The following is an 18,050-nucleotide window of genomic DNA, read 5'->3' as shown; positions in this document are numbered from 1 at the left end:
CCCGGGAGCTCAGAAGGGAACTGTGCCACGTCGTAACAGCAGGGCGCACACGTCACGCAGCCGCGTGCCGCTCCCATTCATCATTTGCTATGAACCGGAAGGATCGAACCGAACCTCCCCGCGCCCAGCCCCACCGCCGAGCCTCCCACCCCCAGCTGAGGGCGAGAGAAGAGTCCCGACCATGCTTCCCCCCATTTATAGAAGCAGCCCCCTTCTCACCCGCTCTTTCCACCCTCATTCTCCTCCTTTCACCTTTTTTTCTGGCTGCGCGACCTCACTTTGAGCGCTTATCTATGCTTATTTATCCATGCTAATTTATACACACATCGCCACGCCCCCATCCGCACCACCTTTACGGCAAAGGGTAGGAGTTTGCGACAGTGGCTGAAGCCGGCGCTCCGGGGGTCTCTGTGCCGAGAGCCGGTGCCGGTCCCGGTCCGGTGCCGGTGCGGGTGAGCGGTGCTTATAAGGGGCTTTTAAACGCTCACCCTGGAGTGCGGGTAAGCGGCTCTGAGGTGCGGGAAGCGGCCTTGGGGTGCGGGTCACGCTATGGAGCTCAGCGGCCTAGTGCAAGCCCTGAGGCGGGACGGGCCGCAGCCGCCCGCCGCTGTCCCCGCGGCCGAACAGGTCCTGCTGCAGCTCGGGCAGCTCCTGTCCGGCGGTGCCCCGAAAGCCGGCGCGGTCCGCGACCTGCGTGCGCTTATCGAGGCTGCGGGGTGCCGGTGGCTGTTCGGGGGCCTGCGCCCCGCCACGCTGGGTGCGTTGGTGCTGGCGCTGAAGCGGTACGGAGCGCCCCCGGAGCAGGAGCAGGAGGCCGCGGATCTGCCCTGGAAGGACGGTGTGTGCGCGGCTGCGGCCGAGAGAGCCGCAGATGTCGGGGCAGTGTTCCTGCACCTCCTTGCGAAGCTGGAAGCTGCCAAGACGCAGGAATCTCTGGGTGTCCCCGTGGTGGGCCCGATGCTGAGCCGTGTGGTGGGGCCTATCTACATCTTCGCTGCGACACATATCGTGGAGAGGCCCTGGACAAATGGGACATCTCGGTCGGTGGCACAGGAGCTGCTGGAGTCGCTGGTTCAGGCCGCAGGGTGCGGGTCTGTGGCTGAATTCCTTCGGGGGAAGAGCGAAGATGAGGAAGGGAGGTTTGCAGCGGTGATGGGGCTCTTGAAACAGGAGTTAACCAAGTGAGTAGGAAGGCGGGGGGGGGGCTGTGATGGCGGGGGGTGTGTTCGGCTGGTCTCTTTGTAGGAAATACGGGAAGCTTTTGGGAATCTGTGTGGTTGAGGTACTAAACTGGATGAAGAATACGGGGCTAGAGCTTTACAAACACCTGGTGACTGAAGGGGGGTTGGAATCGGAGCTTATTGTCAGCCAAGAGGCCTAAATGTGTAAGCAGTGAGCATTCATTAACCCCAGCATTTGCTGAGCTGAAGTTTGTATTCCCAGAGACACTTGGAAGCGGAACCCTGCCACGAAGCACGTGTTCTCCTGGACACTGCCTCATGTCACCCGGCCCTGGCTCAGCCATTACCTGGAGCGGGTGCTTCCCCCAGCACTGCTCATCTCAGACGACTACCAGGAGGACAACAAGCTCCTGGGTGTGCACTGCCTGCATCACATCGTTCTGAACGTGGTAAGGGGGCAGCGTTCCTAAGGCACAGCATGTGCAAGGCTTTGGGAAGGCTCTTTTACTGGGTTAACTGAGTGCTGAATGTGATGCACAGGAATAACATTTTATTCTCTGTTGGCAGCCAGGTGCTGATCTGTGCCAGTTCAACAGGGCTCAGGTTGTGTACCATGCCCTTTACAACCACCTCTATTCACGAGAGGCCCCTCTCATCCAGGTACAGCAGCAGAACTTCATTGTAATCTGCCTTGTAGTACTGTGTATCAGTCCCATGAGGGTCAGCCAGCTTAAAGCATAAGGAGGCAGCACCTGTTTGCTTGCAGACAGTCCAGTCAGGCTGTTAACAGCTGATTCCTGTAGCCAAGAGACAGAGTAACTCAGTAGCTCTCAGGGAAATACCAAAGTAGAGGGAAAACCTCTTGCTCCTGTCCACTTCCAAGTGGAAGCCTTGCTGAATAAGGCTGGAAAGGGGCAGTAAAAGTAGCTGTGTCTGTCAGGTGAACGGCAGCAGCTGTTGGTGGTCAGCGGGGTTGGGGCTTCCTGGTGTTTTGGAGGGAACATCAGCAGGATTGCCCACATTTACTGTCTCTCACTGGATCAGGCAGTGCTGCTGTGCCTGCTGGACTTGCTGCCAGTCCTGGAGAGAGCCCAGCGGCATCAGAAGCAGGTCAGACCAACCACTCACTGGGATGAGGTGCTGCAGCTGGTTCTGACCCACATGGAGGCAGAGCATCACCTCGTGCTGCGGCGGGTCTACGCCAGGGCCCTGCCTGCCTTTGTGCAGAGGTGAGAGCAGCCCCCACAGCCCTGCAGGGCCCTGCTTTGCCCTTGGTATTCATCTCCCTCCTCAGTGTGTGTTTGTTCATGTTGGCAGCCTTGGCATCCTGATAGCGCAGCACCTGAAGAGGCTGGAGCGAGTTATCCTGGGGTATCTGGAAGTCTCTGATGCCCCTGAGGAAGAAGCCCGACTGGGAATACTGGAAACGCTGCAGTGCACCATAGAGCATGCTTGGCCCAGGTACCTGACTAGGCGTGAAAGACACTACAGAGGATACATCCTGAATGCTGTCACCCTTTCAGATCCAAAGTTTCTGTTGCTTGAGGAAAAGGCCCTGAAATCTGAAAGGAGAATCTGTCACAGGGAGAAATCATTGGCATGACCTCACTGAAAAATTAAGCTGGGTCCTCTTTCTGATCTGTTTTCTGCCCATTCTAAAAGCATCGTCTTGGCTGAAAACTAAATCTGTGTAATGCAGATATGCAGAGTAAGGCCTGTGCTGTGAATTGGGCTGCCCCATGGCAGGCATTCCTGATACTCCATTCCAGGGCTACCTCTGTGTTCAGGGCCTGTGTCTGTCCTCCCTCTGGTGGGCACATTGAGTGAGGCAGCTTCTTCAGCCTGACTGCTCAAGCAGTTGTCCTGCAGCTCCTTCTCCACACATAAAGGCAGCTAGCAGCTCCTGCCTGAAGTGTCCAGGAACTACCAAGCAAGGCTATGCTTTCCCCTGGCTTGCAAAGAGGATTTGGAATAAGGTGGAATTGCTGTTTTCCTCTGCAGAATGCCATGCAGACTCCCTGTGCTCCTGAAAGCCCTGCTGAAGATGCTCTGGGACGTGCACACTGACCAGGCTTCAACACCAGAGCCAGTAAAAGCTGCCTTGCTCCAAGGGGCCACTGAGTGCCTTATCCTGCTGGATCGCTGTTCTGAAGGGCAAGTGAAGGTGAGCTGGGGACCCAGGACTGCCTCATTTCTGATCCCTTGCAAGGGCAGCACCATGCAAGAGCCTCTACCTCCTTCCTCAGCCCAACAGTGTATTAAAAGCATACAATAACATACAGCATACAGTGTATTGAAAGCATATGAAAGATTCCACCCCCCGCAGCATTAGCGCTTGACTGATAAGTGAATTGATTTCTATATACTTTGTGTAACTCACTTCCAACAGATAGCTGGGACAGGGTTGATAACACCATAAACCTGAGTGTGCCAAGGCACTAGGAACTGATGCTGCTCTCGTTTCAGGTCCTGCTGGAAGGTGTGTACAGCAGCTGTGAGGAGAACCGCGTGCGGGAATGCATCAGAAAAGTGCGAGAGAACACGTGAGGTGTGATCAGTGCTCACCCCCTTTTTGGACAGTAAACTCTTTTATTTATTTCAAGTTGCTGTCTTGCTCATCCCACCTCTGTTAGCCCCATACCTCTCCCAAAGAAGGTACACTTGTGTGCTCACGTACCTACAGCTTTAGAACAAGGCAGCAGTGCCCCCAGCCCAGGTTCCTTCCTGGAGTGCATAGTTCAAGCTGAGCCTTGTCTGGTTGTAGAGAAGGTGAAGTCTTTCTTAAAACTGCTTCATGTAAGCACAAACTGGCTGCAACTGCGGGGAGTCGAGTCCAAAACCCTTCTTTTCCTAAAGAAAAGTATTAGTCTGGAGTATGGAAAAAGGAGCAATTATCAAGGGTCCTGTAGAGTGGCAAAAGCTCGAAGGGGTTCTGGTGGCAGATGGAGGGTCCTGTCATTTGGTACAAAGTGCAGGTTGAAGGAGTCAGGCTGCTTTTGTTTTGCTGGCTGGCTCTGTTTCTTTTTCATACTCTATTTCAATGTAGGGACGTTTTCTTCTGGCTGGTCCTTTCAGGGGAGTTTTCCCTTTAGATTTGGAGTGAGAAGCTTTCTTCTCTACTTCTTGCTCTACTTCCTGCTCCTCTTCACTACTTGTCTCTAACTTATCCATGTCCTGAGAAAGAAAGATGAGTGACATCAAAGCATGCTGTGTAACTAAACCTCCCTTCTGCACAATTAGGTATCCAATTCCATTTTCTAATCCTGGCTCCCAGCTGTCTCGCCAGAGGAGCCGGGGTATAGTGGATCCAGCACACTCTGACTGTATCATTATGCTCCACAAATCTGATTATCCCATCACGAGAGACACCAAGAGGGAGGAGGTTCATTTTAAACAGCTTAGCCCTGACACTTTATAGCTGGTGGTTCGCTTACCTCAAAGTCACTGAGGTCACTGTCATCTCCTTCCACAAACTCTCTTTTATCCATGTCCTGCAAGACACAAAGTCAGAAGCTAATGCCTCCATGCTGAGCACAGTGCAGTGTCGTGACTAGCAACAGAAGAGCCATCAAGGCCACCGCCTGTACACACACTTTTCTTAGTTCACCTCTCTTAATTTCTTCCTCTCACCCCATCATTCACACTCCAGTGCCTGGCATGTCAGTGAGCTGGTGGTGCTGCACCAGCTCAGGGAAGGATTAGCTGTGGTGCTGTGGCTCAAAGTGTTACCTCGTCATCTTCTTCCTTCTCTGCATCGGACTCGCTCTCACTTTCTGCATCTTGCTGTTGCAGAGCTTTGTCAAAGGCATGGATGGGGAAGTTGTAAATGTCTCCGTACTGAAAAGGAATAAGCGGATTTTCTGTAAGTCACAGGAGGAAGTCAGCCATGGGTGGGAGGGTCACCTATGGGTCTGTGTCAAACGCAGGTGAGTGTGGGGTTCAGCCCCTTCCCTAATTCTGAAGGACATGCTCCTGTACAAAAGATGGTTGGCTCTGTTTTGGGGGGAAGCAAGTCCTGTTACAAAGCCACTCAAAGCAGGGCAGCGTGCTGTCATCTACTACCCCTCCCATAGGGGTGGTGATTCCCTTCCACACCAAGGACCGTGTCCTTCCCTGCAGGCCCGCGGGCAGTCGGAGCTGCTGATCCTTACCGTATCCTGCTTCAGCCTTTCCAGTAATTCCTTCTCAATGGCATTATCCAGCTGAGCAGCAACCAGGGCTTTCTCCTAACGGAGCAGAGAGGAGCTGTGTCAGTTGTCTGACGTGTGGAACAAAAGCTATAGACGTGACATGATGAAAAAGTGGCTTTACCTCTCTTCTCTTCTCCCGCCTCTCAATCTTCCTGCGTAGAGGAACAAGCTTCCTCCTACAAGGAACATCAAGTGCTAGTTAGTGCATCTGTCCACCTCTTTTGTAGCAGATGAGTAAACGCTCATTAAGGCCAACAACCAGCATTTACATCATTAGAAGTGTAGCTGCAGCTGGGTTAAGTGGACTTGGACTATGCTGCAGTTAAATCCACTTTGGCCAGGTCCCTGTATGAGCCTGGCAAAGCCTCAGAACAGCCAAATGCAGCGGGGAGAGAGAGGGGCTGAGAGGACAGGCAACATCTTGATAAATCACACCATGATCACTCTTAGTTCTGTCACTTACTGTCGCTTGAGTGTCAGCTTCCTGATGCGGATGAGGTACTGGGTGATCTTGGTGAAGCGCTGCTTGCACTTGTGTCGGATGAACCGTGGCCAATAGATGAGGTTCTCATCGATCTCCTCCAGTGCTTTCTCATAGTTCTTGTTGAGCAGGACCTGGCGTGGGGAAAGGGAAAGAGTTGGGCTATGGAGTGGCAACAATGTGGGGATGTATCTGGCCCATCACCCCCTGCCTTCAGCTGCCTCTTGGTACACAACCCACTCCCATTAGCTCACCCTCTCCCATAGGCGACGAGGAAAAGCCGCCCGCTCTATTGTCTTCATGTACAGGTAACACCGACCTGGAGAAGAGAGCAATGTGATGCTGGCAGAGACACTATGCAGCCCGGACAGGGAAGGTGTGCTGGGGGCCGGGGTGCCCTCGGGTAGACAGTATTGCCCTTCTCACCTTTCTCCTCTCTGATGGTGGCATACTGGCTGTTGGCCAGCGGGCAGGAGGAGCGGTTGCACAGCCCTGTCAGGTTGTACTCATTGCGGCAGAAGTTCTGGGTTTTTGTCCTGCAAAGATGACAGGGGAGAATGAAGGGGAAGGGTTGGGAGCATCCCAACACCCCTACCTTTGTGAACAGTGGTAAGTGCTCCATCCCTGCCACTGTCAAAGACAGAGCCTTGGGTGCCATGGTCCAGTGTGAGGCATCCCTGCCCATGGCAGGGGGTTGGAACTGTATGATCTTAAGGTCCTTTCCAACCCAAACCATTCTGTGATTCTATGCAGAGAGGCACCCAACTTTGTCCCCCCAAAACTCACGTGATCTTGTAGGAGCAGAACTGCCTGTTTCCCAGCGTGTCCCAGACAACCTGCGAGGACAAACAGCGGGTGTCACACCCCGACATCACTGACCCAGGTCCCTTTATACACCCCTGGCTCCTGCAGCACCTCCGTGAGGCTCTAAGGGGGGGGGCACCCACAATTGTTGGGGCTCTCTGCACCCCACTGAGGAACAAGAACCGCGGGGAGGGGTGACGTGTGCTGCCCTCTTCCCATTTACAGCCTCCCCATGTAACTGCTCCCCATAACACGCCCCGGTTGGGGACCGGGGGGAGCCTCCTCGCCACGTGGTGCTTTAGCGCGGTGGGGAGGGGGGTAATGTACGCCCCAGCCGGACGCAACCGACTCAGCGGCGGGGCGGGCGCTGATTGGCTGCGGCGCGGCTGGCTGGCGGGGTGCGGACCGGACCGAATCAACCCGCGGACTCACGTCGTCCGAGTGCATGGTGTTGGTGTCGCCGGGCTACCGCGCCGCCATAGTCGGAAGGGGCAGGGCCAGATGAAATCTCGCGAGAACGAGAAAGAAGGGGCGGGGTCTAAGGGGAGGGGCGGGGCCTGGGTGTGATGACGTCTTGCGGGCGGGGTGGTGGGGGGCTGTATCAGTGGTACCCGGAGCTGAGATGCTGTCGTGATCGGTCGCGATAGGAGCCTTGCCCGTTGCTTTGTGCGTGTTCCTGTCGCTCCTGCTGCACTCCCCATTGAAATGAGGGGTTTTCAGCAGGGTGGGTAAAAAAGTTCTGCTGTTTGGGGCAAAACGTTTCACTCAGAGCAGAGAAACTCGCATTAGTGTCGTTTGGATTAATTAGTTAATTAATTGCATTGCAGTTGGTTTATGATTCATTAATTCAATTAATTCATTCGCCACCTCTGTGGCAGCTGGAACAGCGGAGAGGTGTGCCTCTCATCCCATGCAGGGCTTAAGGATCCGTTGTTACCCCGGTGCTGGCAGCTGGAGGGGTTCCAGGGCATCCCAGCATGGATGTGGGGCACTACACACTGCCAACAGCCATTTGTGCCCTTTCGAAATGAGTCATAAGGTACCAAATGTTGATGGGTTGTTATTACCCTCCTGTTTCCTTGCTGGCAAATGCATCTGCATTATGCTGCTGTTCTTTCTGGCTAGTGGAGTGGCTGTACATGACACAAGTGCTCATTCCAGGCTGAAACGAGCTTATAGGAACTGGGAGAAGACAAGTTGTGAGGTTGAGGTGTTGCTGGAAAAGGGAAGATCACAGGAATTTCTCAGATACTTACGGAATTAACTTACTAGAACATACTTCTACAGACCATTAAACTCCACTGTTAACAGTGCAGCGCTCCATTTCTAAACCTGTGACCAGGAAATTGCAGCAGGGTAATTAAACCTATTGTACTTCTCCCTGCAGGTTGGATCCCAAGCACAGCCCATTGCCCCATCTCAGCTGAGAGGCAGGTGTTTTAAAACCCCTCTGTTAGTCACTTATAATCACAAGTGATTCAACCAGCTTTGTCGGCTGAGTTTGTGTCTAAGAGGCTAAAACTCTTTCCAGCCTTATTTCTGCCTGGATTACTTCACATAACTAATTGGATGCATGTTGGAAACGACACACAAGCAGCTGTAAGTTACACATCAACAGCACAACACATGAAGCTATAGCGAGATAGCAATGGGCATTTGTTTAGCTGTCTTCAAAGAAACAAGGAGCATGTTAGCAGCACAGTGACATTTTTATTGAAGGGCTTTGGACAAGGGCCTGTAGGGACAGGCCAAGGGGAATGGCTTGAACCTGCCTGAGGGGAGACTGAGCTGAGCTCTTAGGCAGAAGCTCTTCCCTGTGAGGGTGCTGAGGCGCTGGCACAGGGTGCCCAGAGAAGCTGTGGCTGCCCCATCCCTGGCAGTGCTCAAGGCCAGGTTGGACACAGGGGCTTGGAGCAAGCTGCTCCAGTGGAAGGGGTCCCTGCCCGTGGCAGGGGTTGGAGCTGGATGAGCTTTAAGGTCCCTTCCAACCCAAACCAGTCTGGGATTCTATTTAAAGGCATTAACAAATACCACTGCACTCATCAAGAGGAGATGTCAATACTATTGACACGCCATGCCTGAGACAACATTACTCTGGCAGACAGGGTGATAGGATTCTCCTCGTCTTCATAACTTTTGATGTACAGATGAGATATGTTGAGTTTGGGTCAACTTGCCTACAAGTCACAGAGCAATTGAGTAGCTTAACTAATCAAATAGAGCCTCCAAATCCCAAGCCTCTGCTCCCTGGTCTGGGTTGCTTGGCTAAGAGAACAGGTCAGTGACACAGCCTGTGTCCAGAAGCCTTGGGTTATTCCTGGGTGCTGACACATCCATGTTCTATAACCATAATATTAGCTTCAAAACAGGGCGTGCATCCTTGCGTGTGCTATTCCGCATGTTCTACCTCCACATCGCTATCATCTGTGAGAGGGAAATCACGCAGGGTTTTCTGGGCCGTGTAGCTTTTGGTTTGCATGGGGCACTCCTGGCTTAAGATTGCCTGGGTAGAGGAGAAGAGAAATAATGGTTCAGTAACACTGGAGATTAATCTGAGTAGTTAACAAGAATTAAATGTACTTAAACTCACAATCTTCTCCTCTTTAGCGGGGGGGTTGCGCAGGTACCAGCACAGAGGAGCGTAGGCAATGTTGATGACACCAATGATGACCATCAGCCAGGGGAAGCCGATAGCGTGTGCGATCGCACCGCCTGTGGATGGGCCTGCAAGTTTATAACCAGAAAGGACTTAGGATGACAGAGAGCAAAAGGTGCATTTCCAGTTTAGAGGGTTTCTATGGGTCTACGGTGACCGGGTTGTGGATTCTGTGCTGGTTGCTTGCAGTGAACGCTGGGTGGAGGAAAGGGAGCGGTCAACCGAGTGAGGTACACACTGAGTAAGCATCTCATCCTGTGAGTAAGAGTTCCTCCATACCGATCGCAAAGCCCATGCAGAAGGCGACATCAGCTATGGCATAGACGTTGCCGTAGATGGAGATGTGGCGAAGGTCCACGAGGTAGCCCATGATGGGCATCATTGAGGAGTCCACCATGCCTACCCAAAGCAAGAAGGACCTGATCAGCCCTTGCCCCCTCCGAGTGGTGAGAGCTGTGTTTGAGCCGTGTCACACAGCCTGACCACAGCAGCTTACCTATGGCAAAGCCAAGCCCGCTGTTTGGGGCAATGAGGCCATAAATTGTCTTGGCCAGAGGTACCTTTGAGAGGAAAGAGAAAGGATGAAGGGATGAGGGCAGGAGAGCTGTGTGAGGTGTAACACAGTGCAACCCCTGAGCATCTGCCAGGTGTGTAACCCTATGTCAGCACCATCACCCATGCTGCCTCTGCTGATTCTTCTTGCAGAAGGGTCTCAAAATCATCTTACTTACACAAAGGAGGCTGATTCCCACCACAGCCATGCCGATCAGGGAGCACAGCCACCTGCAATGAGGTCTCAGTTAGGAGATGTTCTCAGTGTGCACAGCTCCGTGAGCATGATTCGTGCTGAAAGCACAGGCTTGGGCTGAGCTGAAATCTCTGGCATTCCACTTACCGGCCTATTCTGTTAGCCAGAATCCCAAAGAGGTTGGTGCCAATGAGGTAGGATACACTGGCAGGGAGGAATGCCATCCCTGAGAGAGAAAAAGGATAATCCAGAGTGTTATCCCCAAGGGAATACAGGGGATGTGCAAAACCCTCCATTAACTGCCTCTCTCATTTGGAGAATGTCATGGGCCAGGCAAGGCAATCCCTATGGGAGCCAGTCCCTGCAGTGGTGCTTTCCTGTGTCCTCCACTGCCATTGCTCCCTTTCCCATCACTCTGTGCCCTGTAGAAGGGTGGGGGTCCCTCTATGAAGAAAGAGGCATAAAGTATGCATTTGCTTTTGATGGTGTGGAGGGAAACTGAGGCACGCAGAGGTGCAGTGCTTCACCCACAAACAGGAGCTAAGGGCAGGACTCTTTCATCCCCACTGCTTTAATAAGCTCATCCTCTCCTGTGTCGTAGTTTCTTCTTCTTCCCCATTTCCTCTTGCTTTTGGCTTTTCATTTACTAAAGAAAGAGGAATTAAATAAGTGCTTAAGTAAAAAGCTGGGGGCTCATGATGCAGTCAAAGCTCAATATTTGCACTGTTTGCTGATTTACCACTTGTTTGTTTTTAATATACTCTCCCTGCGACTATAAATAAACCTGATCAGCTCCATTTCACCAAGAACAACTTCCTCATTGAAACACATGATTTATGTTTCATCTTCTCGCCTCTCTTTAGCCGCTACAGCACACAGTTAATCCTGCAGATTTACTCCAAGCTCTTCTGGTTGTTTTTCTCCAGTATTACAGGAGTGAATTGAATTGAAGCATCCACATAAAGAAGCCCCTTGAGTTCATGAGGTGGGTGAAGTGCAGTTGGGCTGTGTCTGAATCCAAACTGCTCTCAAGTCTCTGCTACCTCAAACTCTAGTGTATGTATATGGGGTTTTCTTTGCTGTCTGCTGACCTCTGGGTGCTGCTAAGTCACCTCAAAGCTTCCCCTTGGGCTCAGTGGTGACAGGGGCAGCCCTCTTGGTCTGTGACATCTGTGGTTACCAGGCAGCTCTGCTGGCCCTTCTCCCCACTCTCAGTATCTCTGGGATCCTGCTCTGCCCTCGTCCATCCTTGCTCAATCCCTGGTTCTTAAGAAGCATCACAGGCTCTTATCAGGATGGATGCTCCTGCCTGCCTAGAGGATAACTCGATTAGAAGCTCGCTCAGCCCTCCTGCTCCCGGGTTGCAATTCAATTTGGGCTCTGATTGCAGCCTGAGGCACCCCTGTGTCATCCCTCAGCCAATTGGGTTTGATAACAATTAGTTCTTATTTCTATAGCAAACACAACGTTATCTCTGTATCCTATTTTCTAGGCAGTTGGTAATTAGCACGCACCAGCCTGTCTTGCCTGCTGCCTTGTTTTACTCCGAGCTGCCTCTGCAAAACCCATCTGCCTGCCATGATTTCAGCCCAGCACGATACCATTATCACCCCTGCAGAAGACAGGATTCGACAGGCTTCCTGTGCATGGAACAGCCTTTCTTCCACCGTTATTGCTCTTGTGGGGAGGCTGATTCCAGACCATTTTTCCAGTAATAGAGAAAAGCACATTGTAGAGCTACCACTAAGGACATTTCCAGCTGCAGTTGGAGCAACACGCAGCCTGGGATCACTCATTCGATGCGGGTGAGGGCATATGTTTTCTTCTCTTGTAGGATGATGGAAGAGATTATTCAATCCACCTCACAGTGCTAAAGCAGGACCCGTTCTAGCTAAATGATATTAAGCAGGATGGAGGCTGCAAAGCACAGCACCTACCTAGCTGCCACTTTGGGGAGCACATGGTCTGCATCATCCAGATGGGCAAGGTGGGCTCCAGCATGGCTACCCCCATGTTGGAGAAGCAGAGGGCTCCTGATGGGGAGAAAAGGGAGAAACACTCTGTTTCAGCCACTTTTTGCTGCTGTTTCAAGCAGCACAAAGGGATTTCTTCAGTCACGAGGGGCACAGTGTGTGCTGATACCCAGCTTTACCTGCAGCAACCAGGATGTAGGGGTCTCGCAGCAGGGTGAGCACTGGTGTGCCTCTGGTGCTCTGCAGGATGGCAAAGGGGGTTTAAGCTCAGAGCTGCATGTGTATCCATGGGGAATACATGGAATACATGGAATTCATGGGTGCATGCTCCCCTCCACTTCATTCACATCACCAGCTCACCCATGGACTCACCTCAGGGGAGATCTTGGAGGGCTGCAGTGTGCAGAGCTGCAGAGCTGGGAAGCAAACATGGATGTTAGCATGTTTCTGGAGGCAGCATCGCTCCAATCCACATTTCCCTATTGCTTTTCCTTCAGCCCGACCCCTTCCATCAACAGAACTCCATGGGGATACAGCAACTGTGTTTGGGAGCATCACTGAAGGGGGAGAGGTGGCTCCCAGCCCTGCTCCCATAGGAGGGAGCAGCAGAACTCCCTAACGTGGGCCGTGTCAGAAGTGCTTTGTCAGCCCATGGAGCAGTTACGCCAATGGTCTCTGCAGGCTGGGGAGCCACCACTAGAGCATGGCAGGAGTTCAATGTGGAAAAGAATAGGCTTTAGAAAGGAAGTTTCACATGTATTGCACCTACGCTTCGTTTTCCAAGAGCTCTTACATGCTTCATTAAAGATACCTTGCGCTACATCGAGGCAAGGATGGTAACTGTGACTATAATTGAATTAGCTTAATGCTTCCCACTAAAAATGCGTGTTTCTGCTGTCTCTCATAGCAGTGGCTATGGAGAAAGATCGAGGGTCACCATTTATGCTGGCAAAGCCTGATTCCTCTGGGTTGTGGTGAAGAGGCTGCAGGCAAGTGGGCTATTCCCAAAAAGAGCCTTGGGTGACATGGTCTAAAGTGAGGTGTCCCTGCCCATGGCAGGCGGTTGGAACTGGATGATGTTAAGGTCCTTTCCACCCCAAACCATTCTATGATTCTATGTGCTATTCAAGCCATTAATGCAATCAAGGGGTCTATTAAGTAATGAGGGACTAATTCTTACTCTATGTCAACCATCTGGTGGCAGAAAACATCTGATTTAGCGGTGCCAGAATAACCAGTGCTGCTGCTGTCACCTCTGTATTAATGTGCCTCTTCCTTCACACAAGCCCTGTGAGATTCTCCCTGAAGCATCCACATTTAAATCTCTTCACATTTTTTGGGGGGTAGGATTTAACCGTTTGGCTTCTCACCTCCATCCAACAGGGCGAGGAATGCCAGGACCAGGAAGGGAGATGACTTCCCCACGAATTCATACATCACACTGCCGAAGGGGGCCCCGACTGCAAGAGAAAGGTTCGTCACACAGCAGCACTGCCACCATCCCCATTACCCTCTGCATCCAAGCATCCCAGCAGTGCTCAGCTCCTGCCTCCTAGCCAGTAGGTGGTGGGAAGGTGTCAGATCCCATGGGAAGTGCCCATGGAGAATGAGCAAAGGAGAGAGGAGGACAGGCCAGGGAAGGGGCACAGCCATGCAAAGCTGTGGAGATGCTGTTGAAGTCAACCCCATTGGGAGCAAGGTTTCCTTACTCAGCACACCCAAGGCCAAGCCTCCAAGAGCGATGCCCATCGCGTTGCCCCTCTCAGAGTCGTCCGTGTACACGCTGGCCAGCATGCCCAAGCCTGGGAGCAGAGGAAGCAGAGGCCACATGAGCATGGCTGGTACCACAGCGATGGGGCTCCTCTGAAAGCAGCCTGGGTTTTGGGGGGGATCTGTCTGCTCCAGGCGGGCGCAGTGAGGATGGGTTTGAAGCCAAAGAAGGCACTCAGTGTGCCTGTGCTGCTGACCGTTCCTGAGATGATGACAACCCAGACAAGAGGAGCCAACACAGAGACTAAGGGGTAGCTAAAACTTGTACCTGCGACCGATGAAAACGATGACCCAATGCCTTGGAGGGCTCGGGCGATGAGCAGCAGGGTGTAGGTGCCTGAGAAGGCAAACACTGCAGAGGAAGGGGAGACATGGGTCAGGCAGAGCTGTGGGGTGAGCATTAAAACCCTGTAAGAGCGGCCTTGGCTTGCACCGGTTTGGGTGCTGGAGGGGGCAGAGGGATGCTTGTCCTTTCTTGTCACCCATTTCTGGGACCGGTTGCTCTGCTCTCACTCGTTTCCCCTGCATGGGGACAGTGGTGCAGGCACAGAGCAGTGTGTTCCCTCCTGTGCTGCTGGCTGTGAAGGGCAGACAGAAGGGCAATACTCACTGACTGTAGAGAGGAACATGGTGACGAACCCGATGAACATGGGGATGTGGTATCCTATCCTAGAGAGGGGGAAAAGAGGCATCTCAAGGAGGATTCTTCATTCCAGCCCAAGATATGGTCTTGCTGCCCAGCCTCTGTGGGCAGGTGAGCAACTCCTAAACATGCGGATGTGCCTATGAGGGCTGTTCAAGGAAGCATCCAGTGTCCTCCCATAAAGCTCACCCAGAGACATGGCTTGGTTTTGCCAACTCATCAACCCACCCAGAACACATGCGCACGAGCCCGGCTCAGCTCTCATGTGTCTGATAGAGGCAAAGGCAAAGAAAAACCATGGGCAGAAAACATTATATCCATAGCAAAGTGGGAATCGTTGCTTATGTGGTGGTTACTGGTATTAAATAGCATCTGTCCTCGTGCGAGGAGACTCATGTTGTAATATCAACTTGTAGGCTTTTAGAATAGGTAAACCCCATGCTTGTTTTAATGCACATATACCCCCCTTGCTATTCTACCCACCAGTTCTGTAATCCCACGCTTGCAGGGGCTGCACTTGGGCAGCACAGACCTTTAAGCTCAGCTAAAGCCGATTTCATCAGCAGGCTGAGCCTGAAGGTACAAACCCAGGTTTCTGCCCTACCTGTTGGTCAGGAGACCCACGGCTGGGTTCACCATCAGCTGTACCAGAGCCTTGGAGGCAAACAGCAGCCCCACACGGGTGTTTTCCTTGGCGAGGAACTCCTCACCATTAGGGCAGCTGCTGGGTGATGGTGGGATGCTCGCAGTGGTCTCTGGTGGGATGCTGCTTTCCATCGCATTCACCAGCTCCAGTGCGCTGGTGGAGACCAAGACAGTCACCGTGGTGTTGTCAAAATAGGAGAACATGGAGGAGAAAGGAGGAGCTTTCAGGGCTGGAGGAGCTGTTCCAGCCTGAGCTGGGGCAGTGGAGCTGTTGGCGCCTTCATATTCTGTTGCATAGAGGAAGGTGGGGATGATCGGTACTGGAAAAGCAAACAGGGAAGGAATTAGTGATTTGACTCCATTTCCTGGCTCAGCACTCAGAACTGAAGGGTTCTGGCCACACATTGGTGGTCCTGAAGGCTCCCAGCGCCCAGCAGAGACCAGCATCAGCGCCGTACCCACGACGGTCAGCAGCATGTTGTCCAGCAGCAGCGCCACGAACACCACCACCAGCACCAGCCTCCGGGATGCCCTCGCTGCTGCCAGCCAGCGCCAGGGCATGTGCTCCGCAGCCGGCGGCATGGCCAGGGCTGGATCCTGGTCCTTAGGGATGAAGATGTCCAATAACCTTGGAAGAAAAGGCTCCAGGTTACAACCTCCCGATGCTGTTGGCTTCTCCATTGAGGAAGCAGCTTCCAAAGTCTTGCATCTGGGTGCTGTTCCTGAGGAGCTGGGACCACCAGCTTTGCTAACAGGCAGTGGGTTTATCAAGCCTGCATTTAAATGGAGTGTGTTCGAACCCGTTTCCACTCTCCCGACACATCTTGTACCTGCTTCAAGGCATCATTTAAGTCTTCTCCCGAAGACTCAAAGCACAGACGAAGCCGGTAGCTTATCTGTGGTAAGCTCTACATCTTCTATTCCATGTTTGTTCTTCAGAGATTAAATTTGGTCTCCAAGGAAATTCATTTGCCTTGCATGTCTTTTCATTTGACCTAATTGAAATGGCGTGGCAAGATACAGGGCTTAAAAGCCGAATGTATGTGATTAAGATCAGAGCTTCAGAGGGGCTGAGAGAAGATTGCTTGCTTGGCCACACTGCAAATATCAATCAGAAACTTGCTCTAAACAAAGCAAACAATCAGCCAGTTACACTCTTATAGCTCTTGGGCACTTCAGAGGCTAAGTGGCAAATGAATGGAGCTGAGTCTGAAGTATCATTCTTCCCAATAATCCTGGTTTCCTGAAATCCCAGGCAATGATATTAATCGTGTTTTCCTGAAGGAAAGCAAACGCTCCAAACCCTCTGTCATCAAGTATGAGTGCCACACAAGTCACTAAGTTGGGAAACAGGGGTTGTTTCTTACTGTACCTCCAAGTACCAGTAAATACCAAGTAGAATTAATGCAAGAGAAGAGATCTATGTATAAATTAATAGAGAGAAATAAGGAGTAAGGAAGCACAGACAATAAATACATGTAGATAATGGAGCCCTTACCTCTCAAGCCCCTGTTCCCTTCCCAACACAAACCTATTGGTGTGGAAAAGGCTCTTACCCTGCAGCCCATGTTGGTGCGAGGAGCTGGCTGCTGCTGCAGGAGGTGATGTGCTCTGCAGCTCCCCGAGGGTTTATGATTACCTTCTATCAGAAGAGGATATGAGTGTCCCTTTTTCCATGGAGATTTAATTGGAACCTCAAACAAGCTCCATTCAGCCCTGCAGCTCCCTCTGCGTCAGAGCAGGGCAGTGGGGTGGGCTGGGAGGAGAAAGGCAGGAGCATTTGTCTGCACAGAGGCACCTGATCTCCAGGCTTTCATCAATGCTTATCTCTCTCTGAGCACCTTAACTCTTGCCTGGCTCTGAGCACACCAAACACAGTACCCTGGGGCTGCTCATCCCTCTTCTCCATGGAGGAAATCTGCTCTGCCCCATTGGAGGGTGTTTATGGGGGTCAGTGATTGGCTTCATCACTGGGCTGGTATTATTATATGGCCCTGGGAAATACGTAAGAGTCTAGGTCTTGGACTACTCTCCGGTGTCTGATGGCCATTCTATTGCTGCTTGTCCTTGGTACAGCTGCCCTCATTCCAACTCCTCTACTCCTACGTGTATAGAGTCTTTACATCACCATGAGCCATATGTGTGTGTTCACTGGGTTGAGCTGGTGAAATCTTTACATCCCTGGGTCTCATGGGGTGCTGAGAAGCTGATTTTGCATAGTCCACGATGTAGATCAGCGTTTCCATAATGCTAAGAGTGATGATAAGTGTTCCTAGTGGATGGAGGTATTTGTAAGGCTGGAATGCACTGATCTGCTCCCTGATTTTGGGGAGTTATGGGGCAATCTCACCTCCGTCTGGGTATCAACAGGTTGTGGTCCCTCCACATCTACGTTCTGCCCTTGCCTCCTCCCCACAGAAGGATGCTGGCACTTGTCCACAGCCTTTCCCTGTGCTGTGGTGCTGCCTGCTTTGTCTCCAGGGACAAGGAGATATTTCTTGGACTAACAAGGGCAGTAAAGCTGCATGGGAAATGATATCCCTGCACAGGTGAGGTGCTGCAAATGCCATTTACAAGGTGATCTCTTTTCTCCCATCATTTCTGTTTTCTTAAACTTTTGACATTTTGCTCCGTGATTTCTTTCTTTAAAGCAGAACCGATGCCATCATTCATTCAGGAGATGGAGATTCACTGCAGAGAAAGAGCATAAATCCTCGACATATTCTCCCTTTCTCTGTTGCGATGTAAATCTGCCACTGAGGCCATTTGTCTGGCTTCTGCATGATCAAAACCCATTGCCAATAACGTGAGATGAGTACATCCTACCAAGGAGTTCCCTGGGTGTGCATTAGAGCCGAAGTTGAAGCCTTTAAATATACTCGATGAGCTGAGAATTGGATGTCTAGGCCTGGAAATGGCTTTCTCAACAGCCACAAAGCAGACCGAGGATGAGCAGTGC

At 51.9% G+C, this 18,050-nt stretch overlaps 3 protein-coding genes and 1 non-coding gene across 7 annotated transcripts; 1 reads left to right on the top strand and 3 right to left on the bottom strand.

Annotated features, from left to right (window-relative positions):
* Positions 1-7: 7 nt before the first annotated feature.
* On the bottom strand, positions 8-104 carry LOC136003642 (small nucleolar RNA U13). The gene has a single exon (XR_010608166.1). It is a non-coding gene; the product is annotated as a small nucleolar RNA U13 (small nucleolar RNA).
* Positions 105-352: 248 nt separating this feature from the next.
* TTI2 (TELO2 interacting protein 2) lies at positions 353-16,059 on the top strand. Of its 4 annotated transcripts, XR_010608163.1 has the most exons (10): positions 353-1,181; positions 1,444-1,630; positions 1,749-1,841; positions 2,226-2,410; positions 2,499-2,642; positions 3,183-3,345; positions 3,648-3,729; positions 10,987-11,045; positions 11,553-11,865; positions 13,417-16,059. XR_010608163.1 is itself a non-coding variant. In XM_065659409.1 (8 exons), exons 1-7 carry the CDS (start codon positions 550-552, stop codon positions 3,726-3,728), a joined length of 1,485 nt encoding a protein of 494 aa, XP_065515481.1. In that variant the 5' UTR covers positions 353-549; the 3' UTR covers position 3,729; positions 13,417-16,059. The 4 variants fall into 4 exon arrangements, 1 of the variants encoding a protein (XP_065515481.1); XR_010608164.1 differs by lacking the exon at positions 10,987-11,045; XR_010608165.1 differs by lacking the exon at positions 11,553-11,865.
* MAK16 (MAK16 homolog) lies at positions 3,751-7,168 on the bottom strand. The gene is made up of 10 exons (XM_065659410.1): positions 7,089-7,168; positions 6,639-6,688; positions 6,279-6,388; positions 6,107-6,171; positions 5,835-5,986; positions 5,493-5,547; positions 5,333-5,407; positions 4,911-5,018; positions 4,616-4,672; positions 3,751-4,355 (listed from the first exon to the last, which is right to left on the bottom strand). The coding sequence occupies exons 1-10, from the start codon at positions 7,101-7,103 to the stop codon at positions 4,167-4,169; spliced, it is 876 nt and encodes a 291-aa protein (XP_065515482.1). The 5' UTR covers positions 7,104-7,168; the 3' UTR covers positions 3,751-4,166.
* Positions 8,644-16,511, bottom strand: SLC18A1 (solute carrier family 18 member A1). Its single transcript, XM_065659418.1, has 14 exons — positions 15,051-16,511; positions 14,414-14,472; positions 14,072-14,155; positions 13,743-13,835; positions 13,404-13,493; positions 12,406-12,449; positions 12,213-12,273; positions 11,998-12,093; positions 10,208-10,286; positions 10,044-10,095; positions 9,809-9,872; positions 9,592-9,711; positions 9,247-9,380; positions 8,644-9,159 (listed from the first exon to the last, which is right to left on the bottom strand). The coding sequence occupies exons 1-14, from the start codon at positions 15,770-15,772 to the stop codon at positions 9,046-9,048; spliced, it is 1,812 nt and encodes a 603-aa protein (XP_065515490.1). The 5' UTR covers positions 15,773-16,511; the 3' UTR covers positions 8,644-9,045.
* Between the last annotated feature and the right edge of the window lie 1,539 nt (positions 16,512-18,050).

Source organism: Lathamus discolor, chromosome 22, assembly GCF_037157495.1.
Source record: "Lathamus discolor isolate bLatDis1 chromosome 22, bLatDis1.hap1, whole genome shotgun sequence".
Lineage (NCBI taxonomy): Eukaryota > Metazoa > Chordata > Aves > Psittaciformes > Psittacidae > Lathamus > Lathamus discolor.
The sequence above is the reverse complement of the archived record's forward strand: the minus strand, read 5'-3'. Positions and strand labels throughout refer to the sequence as shown.